Source organism: Musca domestica, unplaced genomic scaffold, assembly GCF_030504385.1.
Source record: "Musca domestica strain aabys unplaced genomic scaffold, Musca_domestica.polishedcontigs.V.1.1 112, whole genome shotgun sequence".
NCBI lineage: Eukaryota > Metazoa > Arthropoda > Insecta > Diptera > Muscidae > Musca > Musca domestica.
The window spans coordinates 1,561,644-1,587,118 of NW_026712140.1; the positions used below are offsets into that span (position 1 = coordinate 1,561,644).

Here is a 25,475-nt window from a genome sequence, read left to right on the forward strand (position 1 = left end):
CCTTCAGAATATATTCGCGATACTATTCGGCATTTATTGGCATCAGAATTAATCCGTTCGATTAATACGAGCGGAGAGCGACCATCGGCTGTTATGGCAGCCCACACCATCACCATGGCCGGGCTTGAGTTCTGGTAGCCAACCGAAGCTGCACATTTTCAGCTGACCTCTTTGGCAAGTACACACGATACTTTTGTTTGCTTACAAACTGTTTGCTTACAAACTGCTGGACAACGAATGTTTTCTCATCGGAAAAAACCAAATTCGGCAGTTCACTACTTTCGGCTAAGCGAAGCAACTCTTTAGCTCTTTTGAGTCTATTTTCTTTCTGTTGCGGTGTAAGTTCTTGCACTTTTTGGAACTTCAATGACTTTACCCCTAGCTCATTTCTCAATATTTGCCGAATGGAATACTTTTCGAACTATTTCTGCTGATGTTGCTGTTTTCTTCCGTCCACTTCCTTGACGTCGGGCTACGCTACCTGCATCACGGTAACGAGCGAAGGTAGGACACACAAAAGATCTTGGATTATATTTTGTTGAACAATCCCAAAATTCCATTCAAGTTTTTTGGATTTTCCCCAATAAAATAATTTTGTAAAAAAATGTTAAATAAACAAAACCAATTGTTGCATGTTCGAAAAGTCTATTTGACGTAATAAGACTCTAAAAATAATTATATTTTCCTAGTTTCCTTTCCACCTACAGTGTTTTTGCTATTAAGGTCGGTTCCACACCTTACACCGTTGCCCTAGGGGATGAATAAATAATATTTAACGATCACAAACATACGCAGGTTCTTTCTTTGAACAGCATTTTTTATACCCTCCACCATACATAGAATGGAGGGTATATTAAGTTCGTCATTCCATTTGTAACTCATCGAAATAATCATTTTAGACCCAACAAAGTATATATATTCTTGATCAGCGTAAAATTCTAAGACGATAGTCATGTCCGTTCGTCTGTCCGTCTGTTGTAATCACGCTACAGTCTAAACGAATTAAGATAGGAAGCTAAAATTTTGCACAGATCCCTCTTTTGTCTGCAGGCAAGTTCGAAGATGGGCTATATCGGTCCACGATATCGTATAGCCCCCATATAACGGTACCCCCCGATATTCGGTATTTTGATGACTTTAGCCACATTTTTTAATGGAATGGTCTGAAAATCCACACAAGAAGTTCCTTACGGGTACTTTATCCCTTGGAAGAGAATTATCTATATAGGTCTACGATATCATATAGCCCCCATATAACTGTACCCCCCGATATTCGGTATTTTGATGATTTTAGCTTCATTTTTCAACGGAATTGTCTATCCACACAAGGAGTTCCTTGTAGGTACTTTATGCCTTGGAAGAGAATTATCTATATAGTTCTACGATATCGTTAGCCCCCTATATAACGGTACCCCCGATATTCGGAATTTTGATGATTTCAGTTACATTTTTCAACGGAATTGTCTGAAATTATACACAAGGAGTTATTTGTGAGTACTCTATCGCCTGAAATAGAATTGTCTATATAGGTCCCCAATATCGTATATCCCCTCATATAGCGGCACCTTCCGATATTAGGCATTTTAAAGATTTTAACAGAATTGTTAATGGATTTTATTTTTTGAAAATTTTCTAATTCGTTCCAAATGGTGGAGGGTATTCAAAGTTCGGCCCGGCCGAACTTACTGCTTTTTTACTTGTTATAACTTCTTAAGATCAATAAGCCTACCTATCTAACCAAAATGAACATTATCTCCTTAAGAGGTATAATGAAATGGCTGTATATTTCTCCAGAAGTAGACGTGCATACGAAAATTTTTATCATAGGCTGTAGTATCTTCGCTGGATCGAATAGAATTTGATCCAGAATATATATACTTTGTAGGGTCTATTATGAATATATCAAGGAGTTACACACGGAATGACAAAGCTAATATACCCTGCATAGAATGGTGGAGGGTATAAAAAACCCAAACCCGGTTCAAGTTCATACATTATTTATCATTTATTTTGCTAACCGCCCTAAAATACTTTCTCAAAACAAAACAGAAGTTTTACAAACACCAACCAAAAACTGATTTTCGTAACTGAAGAAACAAATAAAAAATATTCCCATCCTTTATTTGTATTAATACACATGTTTCCTAAAAGATTTAAGCTGATTGGAAAGATATGACTGCCTGCTACCTTGATGCTACCAGAGTTAAATAAACAGATAAATTATTAAAACAATAACCAACGCTCATACTTACCAATACAGCAGTAAAGCACAATCTGAACTGTGGACAGTGTTGAATAGAATAAAACTATTAGTTGCCAAGGCAACACAGATGGCACATGTTGCCAGGACAGAGACTAGTCGCTTTGCTTTTTATTGCAAAAGGACACGTTGCCAGGATAAAGTCATAAATAAAAAAAATCATCAAAAATAAAATGAACGGTGTTTTTCTTTGACCAGTCAACGAATAAAGTCAACGAAGCGACCAACTCATAGAGGAAAACACACAAACAATAAGTACAAAGGAAATACCATTTTTCGGAGAGGATATATCAAAGTTATTAAATTATCGACAATGGCAACATGTGTCATTTTGTTGCCATGGTTGCAATAAATTAGCCATTGATATATTCGAAGAATTTGAAGACAACTTTTTTGCATTGTGAAGTTTTGGAAAACTTGTCATATTTTTTCCTATCGTTTTTTTTTATTTTCTAACAAATCACCACCGACTTTCGGTTAATCAGGATATTTGAGAATTTCTAAGTGCTTTCTAATTAAGGACACGTGATGAGCGCCGAATCATTTATTTCAGATGAGGAACGCTATGCCGACGATACATTTGAACAAGAATCTGACACTGAAGTGCCGGAGGCAACTGAAATTGAAAGTGAAATATCCGAAGTTAGTGATGCAGATGACAACGATGGCCAAGGACATGATTCGGCCAGTAACTCAAAAATGGTAAATTAATTTGATGCAATTTTGATTTCAATATTTGTGTTCATATTTTCGTTTATTTGTTCAGGTTCCCTCTAGATATAGTGCTCCCCTACAAACAGATGCCGTGCCATTTGACAGTTCATCGGACGAGGAGGATGACGTTATTGTGGGCCAAACATTGGTGGAGATTAATACACCATCTATGCATTTCCAAGAAGAGGAAAATTTGACAATGACACGTATACGTCGTGAAATTCGTCCACTAAAATATCAAAAAACACAACCTTTGAAGAGTATTGATGAGGACAGTGATAGCTCTGTTAGCGAAGAAGAATCCCTAGATGACAGCGATGAGGAAAGGGAATTCCAAAAGATCCGTGAAATGGAAGAACATTATTTGCTACAGAACTCAGCCAAGACACCGAAACAAATCAACAGTAGTGAAGGTAGCAGTAATCGTTTGGAAAGTGTGCAATCAGATTCCAAAACTTCAGCAAGTGAAAGTTCCCAGGAAGACGAGGATGACTCAAACTCTCTGCACAAGGAAGAAAGTTTAGGATCTGAAAAACAAACACCCAAGGAATCTGAAATAGATCCCATACCAGAATTGATCGACAAAATTATGGAACAATTTACACCCATACCCCAAATACCACAACAAATTCAAACAGATTTTGTAGAAATCGTTGGAAATTCTTTGACCAGTTTACAAAACCAAAGTAGAGATGTCGAAGAAATTGATACCATTGTTACCGATGACTTGCCACAACCATATCATAGGCCAGATGATTCCATTCGAATGACATTCAGCTTTGAACCAAATCACATTTTGAGCCCTGAAAATATTGCAAAGGCATTTTTCGATGCTATGAATGCTACAAATATTACCTATGCGTCGGAACAGCAGAAATCACATTCGAAGAGCGACGAATCACAGAATCTTGAGGAACGCAACGAAGCAAATGCTGAAAATGATTCTCAAAATAGAGGTAACTCTGTGGAAGAGAGAAATAATAAAGCAACTGATGAAATAAGCAGTGATCCTGGTGACAAGGAAGTCGAATTGGAATATCACGAAAAATCATCTTCTCCGGAAGGTGTTGATAATGACAATGATTACGAAGATGAAAGCTACTACGATACACAATTTGAATATCAAATAACCAGCAAAACACCCAGCTGCTTTAATTCCGAAGATTATGTTTTTCATGCCAATTTCATTAGACCATCTCCAACAACGGATCGTTTCAGGTAATACCGAATGCTTGCTATTCTATGGGAGGATATGATAGAGCTGTAGTTTGTATTCAGAAACAGTAATGAAAAAATAAGAATTCGGATATCTGTAAGAAAACATCAGTCGGTTTAGCTGACAGATGTATACCCTCAACAAATGTTGGATATGACAGATAAAAGTATTGAAAATTGTGACCCTTTGTGGGTGAGATACCAGAAGAGGTTCGTAGATATATATCATCTTCATAACAGATCTCGTGTTAGCAAAAATGTTTGTATATGTGAAATTTAAAGAGAGTCGGATACTTATTTCGCTCTCTTTGAGCTTTTTTGGAACCCTGTGTGGGGGAGATGGCAGAAAAAATGGACTTATCTCTACCATCTTTATAACATATCTTGTGTTGATGGAGGAAGGAGATTTCGAGTTTTATAAGCTTCATGGATATTTAAAGCTTTGACAAGGGAGGTACCAGAAGGAGTTTACCGATATATTCCATTTTAACAGGAGATTTTGTGTTAGAAATAATGGGATGCGTGAAATACGAAGAGAAGTGGATGCGGATTTTAAAATCGTTTTGGCTATTCAAAACTTTGACCCTTTGTGGGGGAAGATACCCCCGTGATCTTATGTGGATAGAAATATTGACATGTGTCAAGTCTGAATGGAATGGAATCGAAATGAAGCTTTATGAGCTTCATGAATATTCAAAATTTTAGCACTTAGTGGGCGAGGTACCACAGGGATTGGACCGATATATTCCTTCTTCACCCCAGACCTCGGGTTAATAAAAATATTGTGATGTGTGTAATTTGAAGACAATCGCACTTTTACGTCACATTTTATAAAAGTTATAATTATTCAAAATGTTGACCCTTTGTGGAGGAGGTACTTGATGGAGTGGACCGTAATTGTCCATTCTCGCAACTTACTTAGCACTGATGCAAATATTAGGATTAGCAAAGTCGGAGCAAAATCTAATTATCCTTTCTCTTTCTGTGCAGTAAAATATTTTTTTTTGATAATTTTGATCTTTTGCGGCGGAGATACCGGAAGGATTGGGCCGATATTGCCCATTTCCGAACTCGATACATGTTTGATAATGATATTACGATGTACGATAGTTTGGACCAAATCGGATACTCCCTTCAAGAGTTATGGTGCGCACCAGCCAGCAGACAGACGGACGTACATCGCTAGATTGACACCAAATGCCCTGAAAAGAATTCGATCCAAGAGACCTAAGGTCTAAAACGGTTATTTCGATTAGGCACGTTTTGGCCGTATCAAGTGATATATACCTTCTGAGGGTATATTTATTGGTTTATTTGTTGTATATATCTTAATCTTCACAATCTACCTCTTTCATTCATGCTCTCAAATATTGAGACAATTTGATCAATATTTAAATTATGGGACATTAATGTACTCAGTATTCGTAGTTAAAATTTTTAAAAAAAAATTAATTTTAGCGGGGCCGAAGTTTTAATAACCTTTGGAAGGAACTTGAAAAATGTCCACAAATTCTGAAAATACCGCTTAAATGATCACTGTGATATGGGGGCTATACGAAGACGTGGGCTGGCATATGTAGTTTTTTGCCATAGGCTGTAGTACCTATTACGAACAACAAATACGAAATTTGAAACAATTCCGGTGAATAATGTCGCTAAAATCATTAAAATATCGAATATCGGGAGCTACCCGCTATACGAAAACCTGCACCGACATGGCCCATTTACGAACTTAACCTGACTTCTGGCAATATCATTAGCCTTTTATCCCAAATTGTTCGGAAGATAACAAACGACGGACAGACAGGCAAATGGACATTCCTAAATCGACTTAGAAATTTTACGCCAATTCAGAACATATACACTTTGTGGGGTCTATCATAAGCATTACGAGGAGTTACAAACGAAATGACAAAGTTAATATACCCTCCATGGAATGGTGTGGGTATAACAACGTGGGAGCTCTATTAGGCGAATAACTCTTAAAAGATAATGTAAACAAACTGCTTTCTGCATGATATTTTTCCTAATTAACACAAAGCACAGAAACTTAGTTCTTCATTACTAAGAAATGAATAACGTCGGGCTCTTGGTGTTTCCGAGCGCATGATAACACTCGAAGGCAGTATCCGCTTAGGTGCAAACTTAATACGTAATATTATAACCAAACTTATATCGAGTTCGGAAATGAGAAGTATCAGTCCATTACTTCTGCGAAGTTCTCAATTTCAATTGAAAATAATTTATCTCAGGATCATGTGATTTTGTTGCAACATTTAAAATCGTATAATTTGTATCAGTGCTAGGTCGGCTGCGAAAATGGACAATATCGGTCCAGTCCTTCAAGTACCTTCCCCCTCAAAGGGTTAAAATTTAGAATAATCTTAGCTTTTTTTGAAATGTAAAATGAGAGTCTGATTGTCTTCAAATTTAGCATATTTCAATATGTTTACCAACACAAGATATTGTGTGAAGTTCAAAAGTAGCGGACCACTCCTTGTGGTATTTTCCCAAATTCAAAATTTTGAATTACTATAACACTTATGAAAGTCAAATTAAACATGCGATTCTTTTCAAACATCGCACATCCCAGAGATCTGAATAATTATAACTTTCATAACATGCGGAACAAAGTCAGCGATTTCCTTCAAACTTCGGGCACCTGGAATTTTCAACCCTTAAACAATCCAGAAGTTTTTATCAGGAGTTGCTTAAAAAATGCCAAAAATAAATTATGGCCAAGGGGCCCTTCTTAAAAAAACTGTCATATGTTTCAAGAAGAAGTTGTAAAAACTATTTTTATATAATTAGTTTTTTTGCCAGAAGGCTCTTGAAAAAATCTCTGAATATTGTCTTTCTCGTATCGATGACCTTTTTTATTTTTAGTCAAAAGGCCTTTGAACAATTTTCTTTCAAAAAATTGTCTTAAATATTAGATATGTTTTGTCAGGACACTCTTAAAAGAAATGTCTGAAAAAAAAACGATCTTTAATATAAAAAATGAAAAAATCCATGATTTTTATTAGGTAGACCTGTATCAGTAGTTTCTTGAAAATACTTCAAAGTTTTAGTCTGGGGTTATATGAAACTAACTGCTTGAAAAAATATTATTTTTTATAGAAAATTACAATATTTGTTCGGAAGATCTGTATAAATATTCTGAAAACCCAAATATTTTTTTATCCAGAAAAATCTGTTTCTTAAAAATCGACGATTTATGTAAGGAAGAATTCGTATTCTAATATAATTCATAAGTTAATCTGAAATTATGTTTTTTTTTTTTGTGATAAAAGTTGGCACGGATTCAAACAAAATACTACTTTAACTCTTAAAACTGATTTCGAATAATACAGAGTTTCTACGAAGAAATTCGCTGATGTTGATGATCTTAGAATTTGTTCGAAGTTTGCACTAAGCTAAACGAAAGATAGAAAGATATCACTAGATCCCCTCCAAATGTTTTAAAACATATAATCTAGAACCGTTATTTTGATGAGGCAACATGCAATTATATATACCCTCTGTGGTCTTAGGGCTAAGATTGTAATTATACCCTACAAGACTGAATTGTGGAGTTTAATTGTACCAAAAAAAATTGTAAGCAACGAAATATTGGGCCTAGACCCACTGAGTTGATATAAACATATTTTTTGAAAATGATTGGTAAATATTCTGAAATAGATGAAATAGCACTACATATCTCAATTACAGTCCATTCTTCGCTGCTTTTTGCATGCGGTTAGAGTTAAGACCAAAGCCTGTAAGTTTTAATGGTCATTGAATCAAATTGTGTGAAAAATAGTCAAAATTCCAATCAACCGCGCATTTTTTAATTAAATCACTTCTCGTTGAAACACAACAACTAATCCTAAATAGTTTCTTCATTTTTATCAGATATTTCTTGATTTTTGCAGATATTTTCTATATTATTATGCTTATTTGGTAACATAGCGTACTTCAAAGGGTAGTAATGTTTCTAATTTTAATTTCTGGAATGAAAAGAAGTTTATTCGCTTTTATTTTTATTTAAATTCTTAAAATTTTGTAACCATTTTTAACTACCAACTTTTCTAAACTGAATTAATCTATTTCAGAGTAAAATCACATCCTCGAAAAAGTATGAGTTTCTCCAATGAACGCATGCGTGAAATCGAACGTCACAATCAAATTTTATTGCGTAAAATTCTTACTCAAAAACCCACTTACGTGGCAAAGAGTGCACAACACAAATCTCAATCTTCTAAGGTATTTTTCTAAAAACGAAATACTTATAAAATGAATGTATAACATGTTGAATATTTTTCAGACAAATGTCCAAACAAATGTTCGTCTGACAACATCAGCTGTAAATCGTAAAAAACAACAAAGGCAAATCGATTTGGATAATCAGGTATTAAAACGTAAACTAGAGGCTATAGCCCTGCGGCGAAGACCACTAATAACATAATTTAACTAAATTCCCCAATTGCGGTATATAATTCCTCAACAATATATTTTCTAATTTTTAAATACATATTCAAAAATAATAAATATTTTATTTTTGTCAAAACTTGATGATTTCTTATTTAGATTTTTCTCAAATATAAACAATTAGATACCATAATAGATGCTTCTCAAAACTTGATAGTTTTTGGATATTAACATTTTTTATCAAAATTAAAAACAATTGAATACGATAAATGATATATTGCGCTTAACTTAATTAACATTAAAAATCAGTCAGCATTTGGTATAACTTTGGGAATTAAATTGCAACCTCTTCAGCTTTTTCATTAAGGAAACTTTCACCCAATGCCTTGACAGCTTTAAATGCAGCTTCGCCATTTTTCTCAATAAATTTCGCTTCGTTTTCTTCTTTAAGTTTTGCTCGCCTTTCAAGCTCTCGATAAATTAATTGACCAATCTGTAGAGGTAAATTCTTAGTAATAATTTAAAAAATCGTTGTATCAACTTACATAAACGTCTATGGCAGCGTACATCAATTGATCCTCATCCAATGGAATAACATGCCATTTGCTCATTCGTACTTTTTTGTTTTTATCTATAGCCTTTCCAACCTGCAAACAATGAAAACAACTCTAGTTTAGTAAAAACTCTACGATTTTTTAGAGGTAAGCATTTTTCATTGCTTCCAACGAAAACTTTAAAATGGTACCCAGACTGCAAAGACTATAAAATATTCTAAACAAATTCAATAAAATATGTCCAAAAAAATACTTCTAGTTTTTCGTTCACATTTCTCTGAACTTTTTACAGGAAGTCATTACAATATGTTTTGTCCTAATAAAAAAAATGTGAATCGAAATACATGATAGTTAAGATACGGACTCAAATTCAATATTTAAGCATTTGCTCATTCATTATTTAAGAGCAAAATCAAGGGTCGTAAATCATTTTTATATAAAATTAAGATTGTCTTGACTTATAAAAAGTACGACACAACTTACCACATAACTCGCTAAACGATCTAAACTCCAGCGTCCGCCAGTTTCACATACTTCATTGCACCAAACCCCCAGATCCAAGCCATTCACAATTAAATCATCTGAATTAATTTCTGGGAAGTCCCTACCCAACTTACGAAAATCACTAGAAAGAATCACATTAAAAGCATATACATAAGTTATTATTTCTAATCAAATATGAAATGTAAAACTTACTTTTTAACATTAACACCATGCAAACGTACCCGCTTGTGTTTGAGCAAGGCAACAAGTGCTGCAGGCAATTTCTTGAGATTCGTCAGTTGAAATATATAACAACACTTTTCTTCGGCGCAGATTTGTATAACCGCGGATTTGCCTGGACCAGTTTTAAATGAAAACGGCCATTCCATGTCAAATGCGATGGGTACCAGGCCATCTCCAGGTTGTTTTTCAACAAATTGTCTATAATTGAAATACATTTCATTATTATGGGAAACTTATTTCAGAAAAACTGTACTTACATTAAACCATCAGAGGCTTCGGCAATTTCATTACCATCTGTGAAATATTTAATAGCTCCTTTGTACTTAACAAATGGTAATTGTTTCTTTTCTTCTTTTTCCGGCGATGCCGTGGCTCCCTCTTCAGCCATGGAACGTGTATTTCGTGTGCTCCTTGTACTACGTCTCTTTGCAGGGTTTTCCTCATTTTCCTTATCTTGTGTGGTCTACGGAGAGTAAAATGAAAACACCAACGTCTACTACTGCGAAAAATTTTGCATTACCATTTTGTCCTCATCTTTTGAATTCATCGCTACCTTTAAATTACGCTTGCGTGGTGGCATTTTTGTGTAGATTTATTTTCTTTGTATAATTTTAGCAACAATCAACAACCTTAAACGTCCGGTTACAACGAAGGAATGTGACGAAAAACTTTGTTTACATTCCATGTTTATAATTAAAGCGCGCCAAAATTCTTATACAGTCTGTGTTGCCAACTACGCATTTGTCGGCATAATATCGGCCGTTTTTACATTATTTCAACTAAGTTAAAGAAACGAACAGGCCACAATTAATTTTCATGTATAAGTCTGTCTGATTACTTTTCCTGCTGGAACTGTCCAGAAAGTAAGTTTTGTATGTCTTTAAAAGCCATGTTTCCATTTATCTATTCATGGCATATTAATGTCAAATTCTATGGGAAAACTACAGCAACTCTGATATCCCTTTATATTAAGTCACAAAATATATATTAATAAATTCCTTAAAACAGAATCAGTCCTTAATTTGATGTGTGTTTCAGTGTGAATGAACAAAAATGAATCGCTGGCTCTGTTTTAGACTTAAAAAGAAAAAACTTTTGATTTTTGTTTTGTGTTACTCTTTGACCAAAAATAGTAGCAGGCGGAAAATAACCACAACGATTTATAATTAAACAAATCACTCTCAACAAAAACCATGGTAGAAAAACCCAGATAGATGCATCAACGCTTGAGGACATTGATATGTCAAAAAAGTTTTTAATGTTTCTTCAAAAATTAGTAGGTTTTCCTTTACGGATTTATTGGAACAGATTTAGCTTAAATATGCACGACCATAGTACAATAAAAAAAAGTAAGGTAGAGCTACCAGCTGATTGCAATTTGTATCTAAGAGTGCTCGAATTCTGCCTAGTTGTGCATGTTTTATTGCTTTGAAAATTAAACACAGATTATTTTCAAAATTAATTATTGGAAGAAACATTCAATGCGAGATGCGTATTAAAGATATTAACCCGTTTTGCCATGGCATTGAAAGATTGTCCAGTTTGGATCATTTTTTTTTAACAAAATCCACGAATTTAATTCATCTTTTGTTTTTTTTAATCATTTTTAAAATAAGGAAAAATATCGATTAAAGCACGGTAGAATTAAGAAGGTAAAGTCATGGAATAACGTGTTTACAATATTTTTCCAAATTATTCATTTGACAACATCTCATTGTCAAAATTTATATTTATAAATCCATTTTATACACACAAATCATTAATAAAGTTGACTTATTAAGCCAAGAAAATAAAAGAAAACTAAAATTATATGGTATCATAGCCCTACGTTGATTTTATAGTACCATGGATGGAACCTGAGCCTTATTTTATTTATATAATTTGTCATTCAGAATTTTGAATTCGAAAAATGTTTATTGTTCCCTCAGCTGCGTTGATGAAAATGCAAATGACTATTCTTGCTACCAGATTTCCAATGTAAACATAGCAATATTCTTGTCTATTATGTGTGGCCAACATATTGAAAATATTTTAGTTGGCAACACTTAGCTTTCAACACAGATGTTCCTGTTTACCGCTTCTTTTTGCACGCATAACCCTAAATAAACAATCGGTTTGCTAATAAACAAAAGTTGAGGGGTATAATTTTTCCAGAAAAAAATACACAATTGCAACAAATATAGCAATGGCTGATGCAAAAGTCAATACATTTTTCATCTCAGAAAAGATTTCCAAGGTGCGTTGGGTACCAGAGCAACTGCGTGAAAGCGAAAGATTTCTGACCGGTAGCTGGGATATGCCAAAGAATTTTTTGCGTATCTGGCGCTTGCATCGGAATCAATATGATGGCTCGGAATACAATGAATTTGTTCCCAGATGTAGTGATAAGCTGGCTATGAATGGCGATGTTACGGGCATTGAATTTGTTACAGACGATACAGCTGTAGTAAGTTGTAGCGATGGTAAGTCTTAAAAACAGATTTAGGTGTATTTTATTAAATCACTGGCTTCTTTCAATAGGCCGCGTAACCTTGTTTAGAATTAAAAAGGCTGTGGAAGAAGACGTTTTACTAAAGGAAGCCAATAGTGAGCTATTACACAGTTTTATAGCTAGTGGCAAATGTTCCAGTTGTTCATCTATTTCCGTATATGGCAAAGATGTGGCTACAGTTGGAGAAGATGGCCGTTTAAATATTGTCGATACACAGGCTCACTTAGCTGTGCGACGTTCCATAGAAGCCGATAGTTGCTCACTGCTATCTGTTCTTTATGTTAATCCCCAAGAAGTGTTGACAGCCAATCGTATGGGTATTATACGGATGTTTGATATAAGATCGTCTTCTGATGGATCTGCAACTACGGCCTTTATGACCTCATGCGAAGATGAAAAACGCTGTAACTATGTTTCCTGCTTAACATCTCATCCAACACAGCCACATGTTGTGATGGCCGGCTCTGAAGAGGGTTCCATTACGGTTTGGGATTTAAGAAATCCAGGATATCCTGCCTCATATTTATCGGCCCACACTAGTCCCATAACTGATATTGGTTTTCATCGTTCCGATCCATCTAAGCTGTTTACCACTGCCGAAGCAGGTGAACTATGGCTTTGGGCACAACATCCAACCATGAGTGGTGGTGTACACCGTGCTATGGAACCATCAACGACCGCAACAGAAAATACCAATCCATGGTTGAACGGAGAACGTGCCAAAAATCGCATAAGTGTTACGGCTCTAATGACAGACTTGCGAAAGGCAATTAATTCATTCGATACACAAAGTTCTAAGATAATCTGTGGAAGTGATAGTGAAGCAATTTATTTTGTAGATAATGTATTATAAGGCAACAACGATTTTGACCCTGGTGGTGAAGATTGAAGTGGATGCAAGTTAAAAAAATTAATTAATGTAAGATTTTTCTGTCTTTTATGGAATCATAGTTTTAACATTTCATATTTTTGTTTCTTTTAGAATAGCACAAACTTAAAAAAATTAAAGCAAATAATTGAAAAAATAATCGTAAGAACTTCAAAAACTCGTGAAATCATTACAGTATATCAAGATTCCCATTTGAATAGAAATTAACATAAGTTAAGATAAGCAAGATTAAAATTAACTTTTTAAGCTTGGTAAGTTGGTTTCATTTATTTCATATTTTTGTATGTATGTACTTATTTCTTAGATTTGCTGATATGATTTTCGACATTGTTCAACTCATGCCGCTTTGCAACATTATAGACTTCAAAATTTTCCTCAACGTTTTGTATCTTATATGTTAAGACCAGTATGTAGAAACGCTTCCTGCAACTAACTGTGAGAAAAATTCCATTGTTCAGCTGAGCATCCTGATATTCCGTGATGTAAAGGTTCAATTCCCAATAACCAACCGATTTGCCTGTGATTTTACACTTGAACTCCTGTTTTTAATAGTCCCACTATAATGGTAGATTACAGTACTTGTTATTTTTGAAGTTCTACCCAGATTTTTTAACTCTAAAGTTACAATTTAGTATTTTGGGTCCAATGCATATTCGTTCAGTGTTATTTTGACAGTGCAACAGTTATAATAGGTCTGTGTAGATTTTTTTTGGAGCGGTATGTGTGTGTTTTAATGATCTTGGTATTGAAATGTAATTTTATCGATGATGAAATTGGAATTGGATTAAACACACGATAATTTGGCACTTTTCCCGCACTCTGCTATTGTTGATGGATATCGTTGGAAAACTCAACTTACTGAAGCTAAAACTTATGGTAGCTCGAAGTGCAACATTCTCGGTGCTGATTTTATTACCAATCGGTTAATCTCCTGGTGTTTTATTGTAATAGGGGCAATTATTCTGGATGTTCCAAAACGGTACTTTCTGCATCACTAAGGATTTGGATGACCAGCAGAATCTACCAGTCCATGGTTCATGTTTGTTATATGCCAATTAGTTTGCATTTTTCTATGAAAATTTCACAAAATCCACTAAACTATAGCGAATCATGCGAATGGTCGTACTATTGCTTGATTTAATCATAAATGGTTTTCTTGTGGAACGTTTATTTCAAGTTTCTTATTTATTTTTTTTTCTAACAAAATATATAAAAGTAAGTTATAAAATTATAACAACGGCTTACATTGAGCAAAAAAAAAATTGCCGCACTTATCAGTTTTTATTATATTTCGACTTCCATTGTTTGCACTGCATTAGAATGTCAACGAACAGTAAATAAATGATACAACTGTTTTGTTATTTTTGATGCATCACCTACAATTTGTTGTGTGTTCAAGACAATCAACAAAAATAATGAGTGCACGTTAAAGCAACGACACTATTTCATACTGTCGTATTGATGCATTTCAATAGCAATGGAAGAACGAATGCATAAAAATTATGAATCATTTCACTTCGGACTATAATTTTGGATGCATTGCTTGTCTAATAACCTTTTAACTCAAATGGTGAATGTGGGTTTATAGTAATGTATAGCCAAAAAATATGTAATATGTATAGAAGAGTTTGTCATTAATTATTTTGAGTCCTCAATGGGTGCAACTATGACAGAAAGCTAACGGGTTCGGAGAGCCCATTCCAGGGATCCTTTTTTACTTTCCTGTTGATTTTTTTTTTGATTTCTTCATAAATGGTCAAAAGTCGTTCAAGGTTTGGTTTTAGCATCTTTATAACCTTAGCTTCTAAAATATTTCACAGGGTTTCAATTTTTTATATTTTTATTTCTCAGTGAATATATATATGTAAAAAAGAGGAAAATGTTTTTATGTTTGTAATTTATGGACTCGAAAGCCGCTGAACAGATTTTCCTCAAAATTTTCAAGTATACTACAACATCACCTGAAAGTAACATAGGCTATATAAATTTTTGAAATTTCACTTGGAACTGGAGATATGGCATCAGAATCGGAGGTACCTCCCAAAAATTCAGATTTTATATATGCATATCTATTGATAGATTACAGATACAGTCTCCAAATTTGGAATGCATAACAGAATTTGGAACAAAAATAAATTTGCCAAATTATATTAAAATCTGTTCAGATTTGGATATAGCTTCCATATATATTTTCGGCCGATTTCATGTATTTGATGCATTAAACACGATGTGTTCGCCACATTTCAATGAAATTTGGAATGTGTGATGCAATTTGTCTAAAAAATGTTTTGCCAAATTATATTAAAATCGGTTCAGATTTGGATATAGTTCTCATATACATATTCTTCCGATTTTATGTATTTGATGCACCAATCACGCTAAGTATCTCTAATTTCAATGAAATTTGGAATGTTTAACGGAATTTAAAACGAACATACATTTTGCAAATTATTTTTTTTATTTATATTCAATTAACACAGTTACCTAGCCCCTAGGGCACGGACGGCTCCAAAAACTTCTATACATAACTACTCTAAAATTATTTTTAATATTCTTAATCTTAAAGATAATTAAAATTAAACATTAAAACAAAAATAAACAAAAATAAAAAATAATAATATGTTGGTTGAAATGAGCATGTAATTTATGCTTATAACATTTTAAGGAAGAATTAAAGAAGAATTTAAGGAAGAATTATATTGAAATCTGTTCAGATTTGGATATAGCTCCCATACAAATACGATATGTATGTTCTATTTTAATGAAATTGGAAATAAGTGACAGGATTTGATTAGAAAATAAATTTGCCAAATCATATTGAAATCGTTTCAGATTTTGATATAGGTCCCATATATACATTTTCGACCGATTTATTTTATTTGATACACCAAACACAATAGGTTTGTTCGATTCCAATGTAATTTGTAATGAGTGACGGAGTTTAAATCGAACATACATACATTTGCCAAATACATTGAAATTGGTACAGATTTGGATATAGCTCTCATATATATATTTTTGACCAATTTCGTTTATTTGATGCACCAAACACGCTATATATGTTCGATTCCAACGAAATTTAGAATGTGCGACGAGATTTGATCAGAAAATAAATGTTTTCAAATTATATTAAAATCAGTTCAGATTGGATATAGCTCCCATATGTATTTTCGGCCGATTCCGTTTATTTGATGCACCAAACACAATACGTATATCCGATTCCACGAGTCACTAAATTTGGTACAAAAATAAGTTTGTCAAACACAGTATGTTCCTCGAATTTCAATGAAATATGGAAGGTGTGACGGAATTAAAAGTAAATTTTGTTAAATTATAATAAAATCAGTTCAGATTGGGATATGATTTTATTAAGAAGCATTGATCCACAACGCGTTTGCAATGGTATTAGGCTGACTGTAAAAAGCTATACAACAATTTAATTGAGGATACGATTATTACGCTACCTCGAATTCTTTAATTGCACCAGATAAGCCTCTCAACTTCAAATAATTGAAGTTTCCTGCACGCTTGGCATTTGCTATGAATAAATCCAAAGGACAAACCACTCGTGTATGCGGACTAAATTTGGCATGTTCCTACTTTTATCATGGTCAGCTTTTCCTGGCATGTTCATGCGTTGGTAGACCGAGCTATTTGTTTGTTTACGCATAAAAGTATTACAATAATTACGTTTTTATGTGTTTGTTTTCTCTTTCGAGACGAGCTTAATGATCTGAAATTTGCAGTGAAAAGGAAAGCCAGGTAGACACTATCACACACTCACCACTATGCGACGCGTTTCGCCGTTGGTTAAGCGGCTCATCAGGCATATTTGATGTGGATGATGGCTTACAAGGGCCGTTCTCTGGAAAGTAGTATATATTTCGAACTTATTGCAAATTAGCATATGCGAATTATACACTAGAAACTCTCCAGGTTCGACTCAAGTTCTATTGGCAGATCTTTTTCCCAGCAACGTTTTGTTTTTGTAGTGATGGATTTTTTTTTGTCCACAACAACTACATTGCTTCCAATGCATACACTTGTTTTAGTGCTGCTTTAGGAAGACGGGTTAATGGCTCTGAACGTAGAGACGGCAACTTCTAGTTGGCTGCACACAGAGGTCCGCGGTTCAAATCCCACAGCCAGGCTCGGCTGAATTTTTGAGTTTTGCCTTGTTAAGGCGAAGATCATATGTTTTATGATTTAAGTGTTTGTTTTCTCTTTCGAGACGAGCTTAATGATCTGAAATTTGCAGTGAAAAGGAAAGCCAGATAGACACTATCACACACTCACCACTATGCGACGCGTTTCGCCGTTGGTTAAGCGGCTCATCAGGCATATTTGATGTGGATGATGGCTTACAAGGGCCGTTCTCTGGAAAGTAGTATATATTTCGAACTTATTGCAAATTAGCATATGCGAATTATACACTAGAAACTCTCCAGGTTCGACTCAAGTTTTTAATTTTTTTTTGAATTTGTCTTATTTTGTTTATTTGTAAACCAACAAATATTTGTAGATAAAATTTTTGAATGCATGTAAAATCGAATGGGGTAGCGAAGCGCACCGTGTTTAGCTAGTATTTTATAAAAATATACCTCATCAATGGTAATTTTCAATATAAGTGTACCAACATATTACTTATTTCTAAGATTTTCTTAACATTTTCCAGTAGGTTTGTGAATTTTCCACCTCAAAAAAGTTTCAATGTGGGGTTGTTGTGTTATTGTTTGGGATTTTAAATATTTTAGTTACATTTAATTAAAAGCGTCATCCTGATTTGGCCTTGATTTTTTGACGTTTTCTCTTGTTCTACCACTATTTAACCAATAAATCACACATTTTTTATAAATATCAATACAATATTTTTGAGAATTGTTTTGAATGTAACCCTTTGATTTTTTATATTAATTTCACTGCAATAGTTAAAAAACACTGGGCTCAACCGGGATTTGAACCCGGGACCTCTCGCACCCAAAGCGAGAATCATACCCCTAGACCATTGAGCCTCATATCGGCCGCGATTGCTATGACTGGTACTGTTGTTAAGTTTTTTTTTTTTTTTTTTGCATAAAGCAAAAGACTTGAATACGAGTTGTTTTCAACAATATTTTGTATTCACAGGTGTTTTTTTTTTTTATTGAGCTTGTTTTCATTTCATTTATTTATACGTTGCGATGAAAAAGCCATTAGGCCAATAAGTATCACAACTATCGAAAAACTACAAAAGTGTACTCCAAAATAAAAAAAAAACATCTTAAAAATGTTACATAGTGCATCTTAAAGTAACCTTAGAAATCATATGTAAAATATGGACAAAAAGGCTTTTACTAAGAAAATTAATGCTTTTACATCAATTTTATTGTTGTTTTTCTATCATTTAGTGATATTTGACAATTCATAACGATAAAATTGATTGACTAAATGAGAAGAAGTTATTGGAAAAATTTAAATCTCGAAATGAAGTCTTTAATTTTCATGTAATTTAAAATATCTTATATTAGTAATTTAACATCCAATGGCATAATTAACAACTTTAAGTGGTGTTTTGCTCTTACTCCAAAGTCCCGTAAGCATCCTACTACCCATACAACGAATTCTGAGTTGTAATAACACAGTCTCTTGTACGTGGTATGTTCATCGTAGAGAAGAAGAATAACGTCGACAAGTTGCATTTTCACAATATAACCGTCTTTTGTAGACACCAAAAGTATTCTCCCCTCGCTCTTTCTTAACCCCATACGCCTGCCCTATATATCTTTTTATTACAATGTTTTATTTGAATGGTAGATATATTCAAAAACTTATTGGGCTCAACCGGGATTTGAACCCGGGACCTCTCGCACCCAAAGCGAGAATCATACCCCTAGACCATTGAGCCTCATGGTGACCTATATCGCTACGACAGTCATTGAATTCAATTTAAAATGCTTCGTTTAAAAATAGAAGTTAAATACCTGTTGTTTTTAATAACAGTTTGTATGCACAGCTTGTTTTTTGATATCAAGCTTGTTTTAATTTAGATAACAAAAATATGGCATACAAAGAAACTAAATATATTCATGTTCAAATATTTTTCGATATGCTTCCAATTATTAATGACATTGTATCTTGTCTGTTAAGGTATTTGTTAGGCAGCAAAGTAAAACAATTTATTTGGTGGAAATAGGTTGGCCAAAAATTAAATTATGTTTCCAATTCATCAATAGGAAAGCTCCGTTTTAAAGTATTCGCTACATCAATTTAACGTGAATTGAGACTAAAGATCTTCCGATATAATATTTTGCTGTGCAGCAACGACCTTATTTCAAATACTTGAAGTCACAACTCCAAAGGGCCCTGGAAACGAAATGTTGAAGACACACGATGAGATTTATTCTGACTGGGCCTTTTATTAGAAGTTATATTTAGTGAAATGACCTGCAACAAAAATTAACCGGGCTCAACCGGGATTTGAACCCGGGACCTCTCGCACCCAAAGCGAGAATCATACCCCTAGACCATTGAGCCTAGCGGCATTTACATTACATATTGTTAAACATTTGCTCCTATGTCTGTTTGCAATGACACGTTTCTTGCAACATATTTGGGATAAAATCTAATTTGCATGGGCTTTTTAACATTTTGTAAAATAAGTGTTGTAGCTTAAAAATTACATATTAAGTAACGGTTATCGGGTTAAATAAATTTTTGATTAACTCCAAACCCTTGCTTTACACTTTTGTTCAGTAAAAATTCAACGGGCTCAACCGGGATTTGAACCCGGGACCTCTCGCACCCAAAGCGAGAATCATACCCCTAGACCATTGAGCCTCATGCTGTGCCGCTTTACGACAATTTTTTTTTTTACCACCTTAATTTAATTTATTCGAAATTTAGAATTTCTAACACGTTTTTAAAACAATTGAAAAGCATACAACTTTATAATGCAATGAAACAAAATTAACATAATTTGTAATGTAAGTAAGACAGGCATTTCGTCGATGCATGCTAAAGTGTTCCATATGCCTTTTTTGAGAAATATACATATAATTGTTAAGGTTTTTTAAGTTACTTTCCCAACTCTTCCACAATTTTGGAAACGTTTGGACTAATATTTCCTAAACTCTTTAGATTGTAAGTGTATAGAGTCTTCGGAAATACTACTGAAAACAATACAAGGACTATTTTGGTTAAAAATTGTATCCCTCAAGGGTTTGTTCCCTTTTCCAAATATGCCTTTTAAACAGGATCTTAACAAGTCAAAGTGTCCTACAAAATTAGTTATCATAAAATTCTACTCTGGGTCCAAAAAATGTCTGAATTTTATGAAAAATACCTGATATACAGGGTGAGATGAAAAAACTACAACAAATTTCAGACTGCTGTCATTTCTAAGCCACTCGTCCGACTGCTGTTAAAATTAGTCCAGTGACAGCTTATTATATTGTTTACAAGCGTACCAAAGTCTTTTGGCGAAAAATTTCCAGAAAAAAAGTTGTACGTGAAGGAATTCAAGAGTGATAGTGTGATTTCTTAATATTTGGCTGGAAAATCACAAGTGGCTATCGTAGAGCACTGCAGCATTTAATTGTGAATAAATCTTTTGTGTCTTGTACCATCGCTCGTTACCGTGATACTGGAAGCGTAGTTTGACGTCAAGGAAGTGGACGAAAAAGAACAGCAACATCAACAGAAATGGTTCGAAAAGTAAAGAAGCGACTTGATCGAAACCCGCTTCGCAGTGGCCGAAAAATGGCTCGTGAGCTGAACATATCGCAATATTCCATTCGAGAAACATTGAAAAATGAGCTCGGGGTAAAGCCATTGCAATTCCAAAAAGTGCGAGAGCTTACACAGCAACAGAAAGAAAATAGACTCAAAAGAGCTAAAGAGTTGCTTCGCTTGGCCGAAAGTGGTGAACTGCCGATGAGAAAACATTCGTTGTCCAGCAGTTTGTAAACAAACAAAATGATCGTGTTTACTTACCAAAGAGGTCAGCTGAAAATATGCACCTTCGGTTGGTCACCAGAACTCAAGCGCCGGCCATGGTGATGGTGTGGGCTGGCATAACAGCCGATGGTCGCTCTCCGCTCATATTAATCGATCGTGGCATTAGAATAAATGCCGAATATTATCGTGAAAATATCCTGGAGGGTGTGTTAAAGCCTTGGGCACGCAATCATTTTGGCCGCACACCTTGGACATTCCAACTGCACTCAGCACCATCGCACTTAGCACGCGTCACCCAAGAATGGTTTCAAAATGACGTTCCTCGCTTCATTTCCAGCGCTCGCTTCATGGCCACCAAAATCTCCGGATACCAATTCGTTTGACTATTGTGTCTGGAGTATTTTGGAAAGCAAGGTTCGCACTAAAACATTCCATAGTATCGATCACCTTAAGCAAGCGCTTCCCCGAGAATGGGCTAAAATACCGCAGAGCAACATTCGGGCAGCCCGTGACGTTTCCATTGGCCGTTTGAAGGCCATAAGAAAGAAATAAAATTATGGCGTTTGACTTTGTTGCTGTTTTTTTATCTCACCCTGTAATGTGATAGAAACCTTTCTTCAGAATATTTGTATTATATAATAACAACGATATATTTATTGAAGTAAAGATATGTTTAGAAATTAGTCAGCTCATTTTCTACGATTTGAATATTGTTCAAAAAATGTGGGTTGGGTCACAAGAAGGTTGTTTCCTGGCCTGAAAATGGCCAAACTACAACAAAATGCATTGGGAATTTGTCCAAGCTACTTAAAATCTTCAAATTAGAAAGAATCTTCTATAAGGTGATAACAATAATTACCATAAGTTGGATGGGAGGTATAATAGCAATGGATTTTGTTACTAGATCCTAAGGATAATATCTTGGACCAAACGGACAAAAATTCGGTGAGAATACAAAAAATCGGGCTCAACCGGAATTTGAACCCGGGACCTCTCGCACCCAAAGCGAGAATCATACCCCTAGACCATTGAGCCTCATAACGGGATGTGTACCACACGATTTATAAAAATACTGAAGTTAAAGCAAAATATTTTATCTAGATATTTATATTGATAAATATTACTGCAGCATCCAGATAAGGTATAAACATTTGTTTTTATTTTTGAGATTTTTTATTAGTTGTGATTGTATGAACAAAAACTGACGGTCTACACAATGTTTTTAAATTTATTGTGAAACAATGAATTTAAACATGGAAAAGTTATTACGACAATTTATCTTATTGATTCGCCATGATTGTGTTTGAGTGAGTTAAAATAATTTAATTTCTTCCGACGTGAGGCTCAATGGTCTAGGGGTATGATTCTCGCTTTGGGTGCGAGAGGTCCCGGGTTCAAATCCCGGTTGAGCCCACCATATTTTACCGTTGGTACCTTAATGCGGTAAGACTAGTTTTCAAGTACGGCCCATAAATTTCAACCAATATGAATGAAGACATATAGCATTGATACAATGTTTCATCATTGGCTTTGATCAGCTCGGTACAGCTGATTGTACAGTAACACTCAATCATGTTCTACTGTTCTAAACTATCCTTCCTTGCATCCTTGCATCCTTGCATCGTACTACTTGTATCATGCTCAGGTCCATACGAAATGTAACGAATTAGAAGAAACTTCACACATCGTAATTTTTGTATCGGGCATATAGTCTATAGAAATGAATGGTTATCGGTATAAAGATAGATATTCCGGTCCATCCGGTATGTTGAGAAATATAATCCAAATTACATGAATATACAGGGTGAGATAAAAACTGCAACAAAGTCAAACGCAATAATTTTTACATTTTTTTATACCCTCCGCCTTGGAAAGGAGGTTAATATACCCTTTGTCATTCCGTTTGTAACGTGTCTATATATTCGTCGTAGACCCCATAATGTATATATATTCATAATCAGCATAAAATTCTAAGTCGATTTAACTATGGCCTTCTGTCTGTCTATCTGTTGAAATCACAGTAGAGTGCCAAAATTTAGCAGAATAATTTATATTGTGTCTAGGATGGTTGGTATTGAAAATGACATATATCGGTCCACGTTTTGGTATAGTCCCCATATAACGGTACCTCCCGATATTTGATATTTTGATCATTTGTGCCGCATTTCTTCATGGATTTGTCTAAAAAATGGTATTTGTTGGTCATAGTGGGTTCTATCTCCGGTGGCGAAACATTACATGTATAGGTCCACATTTTGGTATAGCCCCCATATAACGGTACCTCCCGATATTCGGTATTTTGATGATTTTTGCCGAGTTCATTTTTCAATATTTGCCGAATGGAATATTACGATATGTTCAGGTTTTGATCAAGTCGCTTCTTTACTTTTCGAACCACATCTGCTGATGTTGCTGTTTGCTTCCGTCCACTTCCTTGACGTCAGCCTACGCTACCAGTATCACGGAAATGAGATATGGTACAAGACACAAAAGATTTATTCACATTTAAACGCTGGAGTGCTCTAACGATAGCCACTTGTGTTTTACCAGCCAAATTTAAAGAAATAACATTATCACGCTTGAATTCCATCACGAATAACTTTTTATACCCTCCACCATGGTATGGAGGGTATATTAAGTTTGTCATTCCGTTTGTAACACCTCGAAATACACATTTTAGACCCCATATATACTTTATATATTCTTGATCAGCATAAAATTCTATCCGTCTGTCCGTCTGTGGAAATCACTCTAGCTTCCGAACGAATTGAAGTAGATTGATAAAATTTTGCTCAAATATATGTTATGTCAGCAGGACTTTTGGTATTGAAAATGGGCCATGTAGGTCCACGTTTTGGTATAGCCCCCATATAACTGTACCTCCCGATATTCGGTATTTTGATGATTTTAGCGAATTTCCTCACCGGAATTGTTTCAAATTTGGTATTTGAAGTTCATAAAGAATACTACAGTCTAAGACAGAATATTGTCTGTGCAGATCCACGTCTTCGTAGAGCCCCCATATAACGGTTCTATCTTAAAAAGGAGGGTATGTTAACTTGGTCATTCCGTTTGTAACATCCATATGATCAGCATGAAATTCTAAGGTGATTTAACGATGTCCGTCTGTCTGTCACGATACAGTCCACATTATTTGACGTAGAGCTTCAAAATTTGACAGAACAATTAGTAGTATGTGTAGGATGGTTGGTATTAAAAATGAAATATATCGGTATATTTGGTATAGCCGCCATATTCATTAGCGACATTATTCACCAGAATTGCTTCAAATTTGGTATTTAAAGTTCATAACGGATACTACAGCCTATAATATAGGTCCTATATAGGTCCACGTCTTTGCAAAGCCCTCATATAACGGTACCTCCCGATATACGGTATTTTGATGATTTTGGCGAATTTCTTCACCGAAATTGTTTCAAATTTGGTATTTGAAATTCGTAATGGATACTACAGCCTATGACAGAAAATTGTCTGTGCAGGTCCACGTTTTGGTACGGCCCCAATATAATGGGACCTCCCTATATCAGGTATTTTGGCGATTTTAGTTACATTATCATTGATTTTTTTCAATTTGCCGTCGTAGTAATTTTAACGGTTTTTAATTTTTTGAAAATTGCCAAACTCGTTCCAAATTGTGGAGGGTATTCAAGGTTCGGCCTGGTCAAATTTATCGCTTTTTTTACTTATTTAATAACTCACCTTGCGTTAACCTTTCATAAAAAAATGAAATACAACCAAGATTCCAGCTTTCTTTAGATGTGTGTTTTTATTTTTGAATTTCTTTCTTATCGATTTACATCATGATGTTGTTCAATTAATTTCCAAAAATCTGATGATATACCAAAACAGATATTTCAATTCGATTCTTATCGGATATTTTCGATTTTTGAGACAGAAAATATATGTATTTTAATTTGGATTTTTGCATTGAGATTTTTCGGTTTATGTGGAAATGAGATTTATTTGATTTGCCAGTACAATTTTGTAGATGTTTGCTGTTGTTATTGGTGTTAACAAAAAAACATTAACTTATTCACTAACATTTAAGTCTTTCTATTTTCTATATAAAACTCTTTGTTCATGTTGCTGCTGCTGTGGTTGTTGTTATCGTTTCATTAAATCATTCAGTTTATTTTTGTTTTCTGTTTTTTTTAATATGATTATTGTTCTGTTTTATTAAATATTTGAATATATGTTTTTAAGTATTTATTTATTTTTTTTTGGGGATTTTCTGTTAATAATGGGACCGTGTGTGTATAT

At 34.4% G+C, this 25,475-nt stretch overlaps 3 protein-coding genes and 6 non-coding genes across 9 annotated transcripts; 3 read left to right on the plus strand and 6 right to left on the minus strand.

The window, feature by feature from the left end:
- The first annotated feature begins 2,651 nt into the window (after positions 1-2,651).
- Positions 2,652-8,636, plus strand: LOC131807149 (protein hemingway-like). The gene is made up of 4 exons (XM_059132170.1): positions 2,652-2,962; positions 3,027-4,192; positions 8,284-8,434; positions 8,496-8,636. The coding sequence occupies exons 1-4, from the start codon at positions 2,789-2,791 to the stop codon at positions 8,634-8,636; spliced, it is 1,632 nt and encodes a 543-aa protein (XP_058988153.1). The 5' UTR covers positions 2,652-2,788.
- LOC101889821 (3'-5' exonuclease) lies at positions 8,340-10,562 on the minus strand. Its single transcript, XM_005185819.4, has 6 exons — positions 10,400-10,562; positions 10,137-10,342; positions 9,850-10,077; positions 9,637-9,778; positions 9,145-9,246; positions 8,340-9,092 (listed from the first exon to the last, which is right to left on the minus strand). Exons 1-6 carry the CDS (start codon positions 10,457-10,459, stop codon positions 8,934-8,936), a joined length of 897 nt encoding a protein of 298 aa, XP_005185876.1. The 5' UTR covers positions 10,460-10,562; the 3' UTR covers positions 8,340-8,933.
- A 1,352-nt stretch (positions 10,563-11,914) lies between these two features.
- Positions 11,915-13,806, plus strand: LOC101889991 (nucleoporin Nup43). The gene is made up of 2 exons (XM_005185820.4): positions 11,915-12,341; positions 12,400-13,806. The coding sequence occupies exons 1-2, from the start codon at positions 12,065-12,067 to the stop codon at positions 13,221-13,223; spliced, it is 1,101 nt and encodes a 366-aa protein (XP_005185877.2). The 5' UTR covers positions 11,915-12,064; the 3' UTR covers positions 13,224-13,806.
- A 4,393-nt stretch (positions 13,807-18,199) lies between these two features.
- On the minus strand, positions 18,200-18,271 carry TRNAP-UGG (transfer RNA proline (anticodon UGG)). Its single transcript has one exon. It is a non-coding gene; the product is annotated as a tRNA-Pro (tRNA).
- Positions 18,272-19,071: 800 nt separating this feature from the next.
- TRNAP-UGG (transfer RNA proline (anticodon UGG)) lies at positions 19,072-19,143 on the minus strand. Its single transcript has one exon. It is a non-coding gene; the product is annotated as a tRNA-Pro (tRNA).
- A 557-nt stretch (positions 19,144-19,700) lies between these two features.
- On the minus strand, positions 19,701-19,772 carry TRNAP-UGG (transfer RNA proline (anticodon UGG)). Its single transcript has one exon. It is a non-coding gene; the product is annotated as a tRNA-Pro (tRNA).
- A 231-nt stretch (positions 19,773-20,003) lies between these two features.
- TRNAP-UGG (transfer RNA proline (anticodon UGG)) lies at positions 20,004-20,075 on the minus strand. The gene has a single exon. It is a non-coding gene; the product is annotated as a tRNA-Pro (tRNA).
- A 2,082-nt stretch (positions 20,076-22,157) lies between these two features.
- TRNAP-UGG (transfer RNA proline (anticodon UGG)) lies at positions 22,158-22,229 on the minus strand. The gene has a single exon. It is a non-coding gene; the product is annotated as a tRNA-Pro (tRNA).
- A 306-nt stretch (positions 22,230-22,535) lies between these two features.
- Positions 22,536-22,607, plus strand: TRNAP-UGG (transfer RNA proline (anticodon UGG)). The gene has a single exon. It is a non-coding gene; the product is annotated as a tRNA-Pro (tRNA).
- Positions 22,608-25,475: the final 2,868 nt, after the last annotated feature.

What these genes read in the sequence shown, in the direction of transcription:
- LOC131807149 (XM_059132170.1), top strand. Translation starts at nt 2,789, where the DNA reads ATGAGCGCCGAATCATTTATTTCAGATGAGGAACGCTATGCCGACGAT. An exon ending in CGGCCAGTAACTCAAAAATG is followed by an intron (nt 2,963 to 3,026) that starts GTAAATTAATTT and finishes TTATTTGTTCAG; the next exon opens with GTTCCCTCTAGATATAGTGC. An exon ending in ACAAATCTCAATCTTCTAAG is followed by an intron (nt 8,435 to 8,495) that starts GTATTTTTCTAA and finishes AATATTTTTCAG; the next exon opens with ACAAATGTCCAAACAAATGT.
- LOC101889991 (XM_005185820.4), top strand. Translation starts at nt 12,065, where the DNA reads ATGGCTGATGCAAAAGTCAATACATTTTTCATCTCAGAAAAGATTTCC. An exon ending in TGTAGTAAGTTGTAGCGATG is followed by an intron (nt 12,342 to 12,399) that starts GTAAGTCTTAAA and finishes TTCTTTCAATAG; the next exon opens with GCCGCGTAACCTTGTTTAGA.
- LOC101889821 (XM_005185819.4), bottom strand. Translation starts at nt 10,459, where the DNA reads ATGCCACCACGCAAGCGTAATTTAAAGGTAGCGATGAATTCAAAAGAT. An exon ending in CATGGTGTTAATGTTAAAAA is followed by an intron (nt 9,779 to 9,849) that starts GTAAGTTTTACA and finishes GATTCTTTCTAG; the next exon opens with TGATTTTCGTAAGTTGGGTA. An exon ending in ACGCTGCCATAGACGTTTAT is followed by an intron (nt 9,093 to 9,144) that starts GTAAGTTGATAC and finishes TTACCTCTACAG; the next exon opens with ATTGGTCAATTAATTTATCG.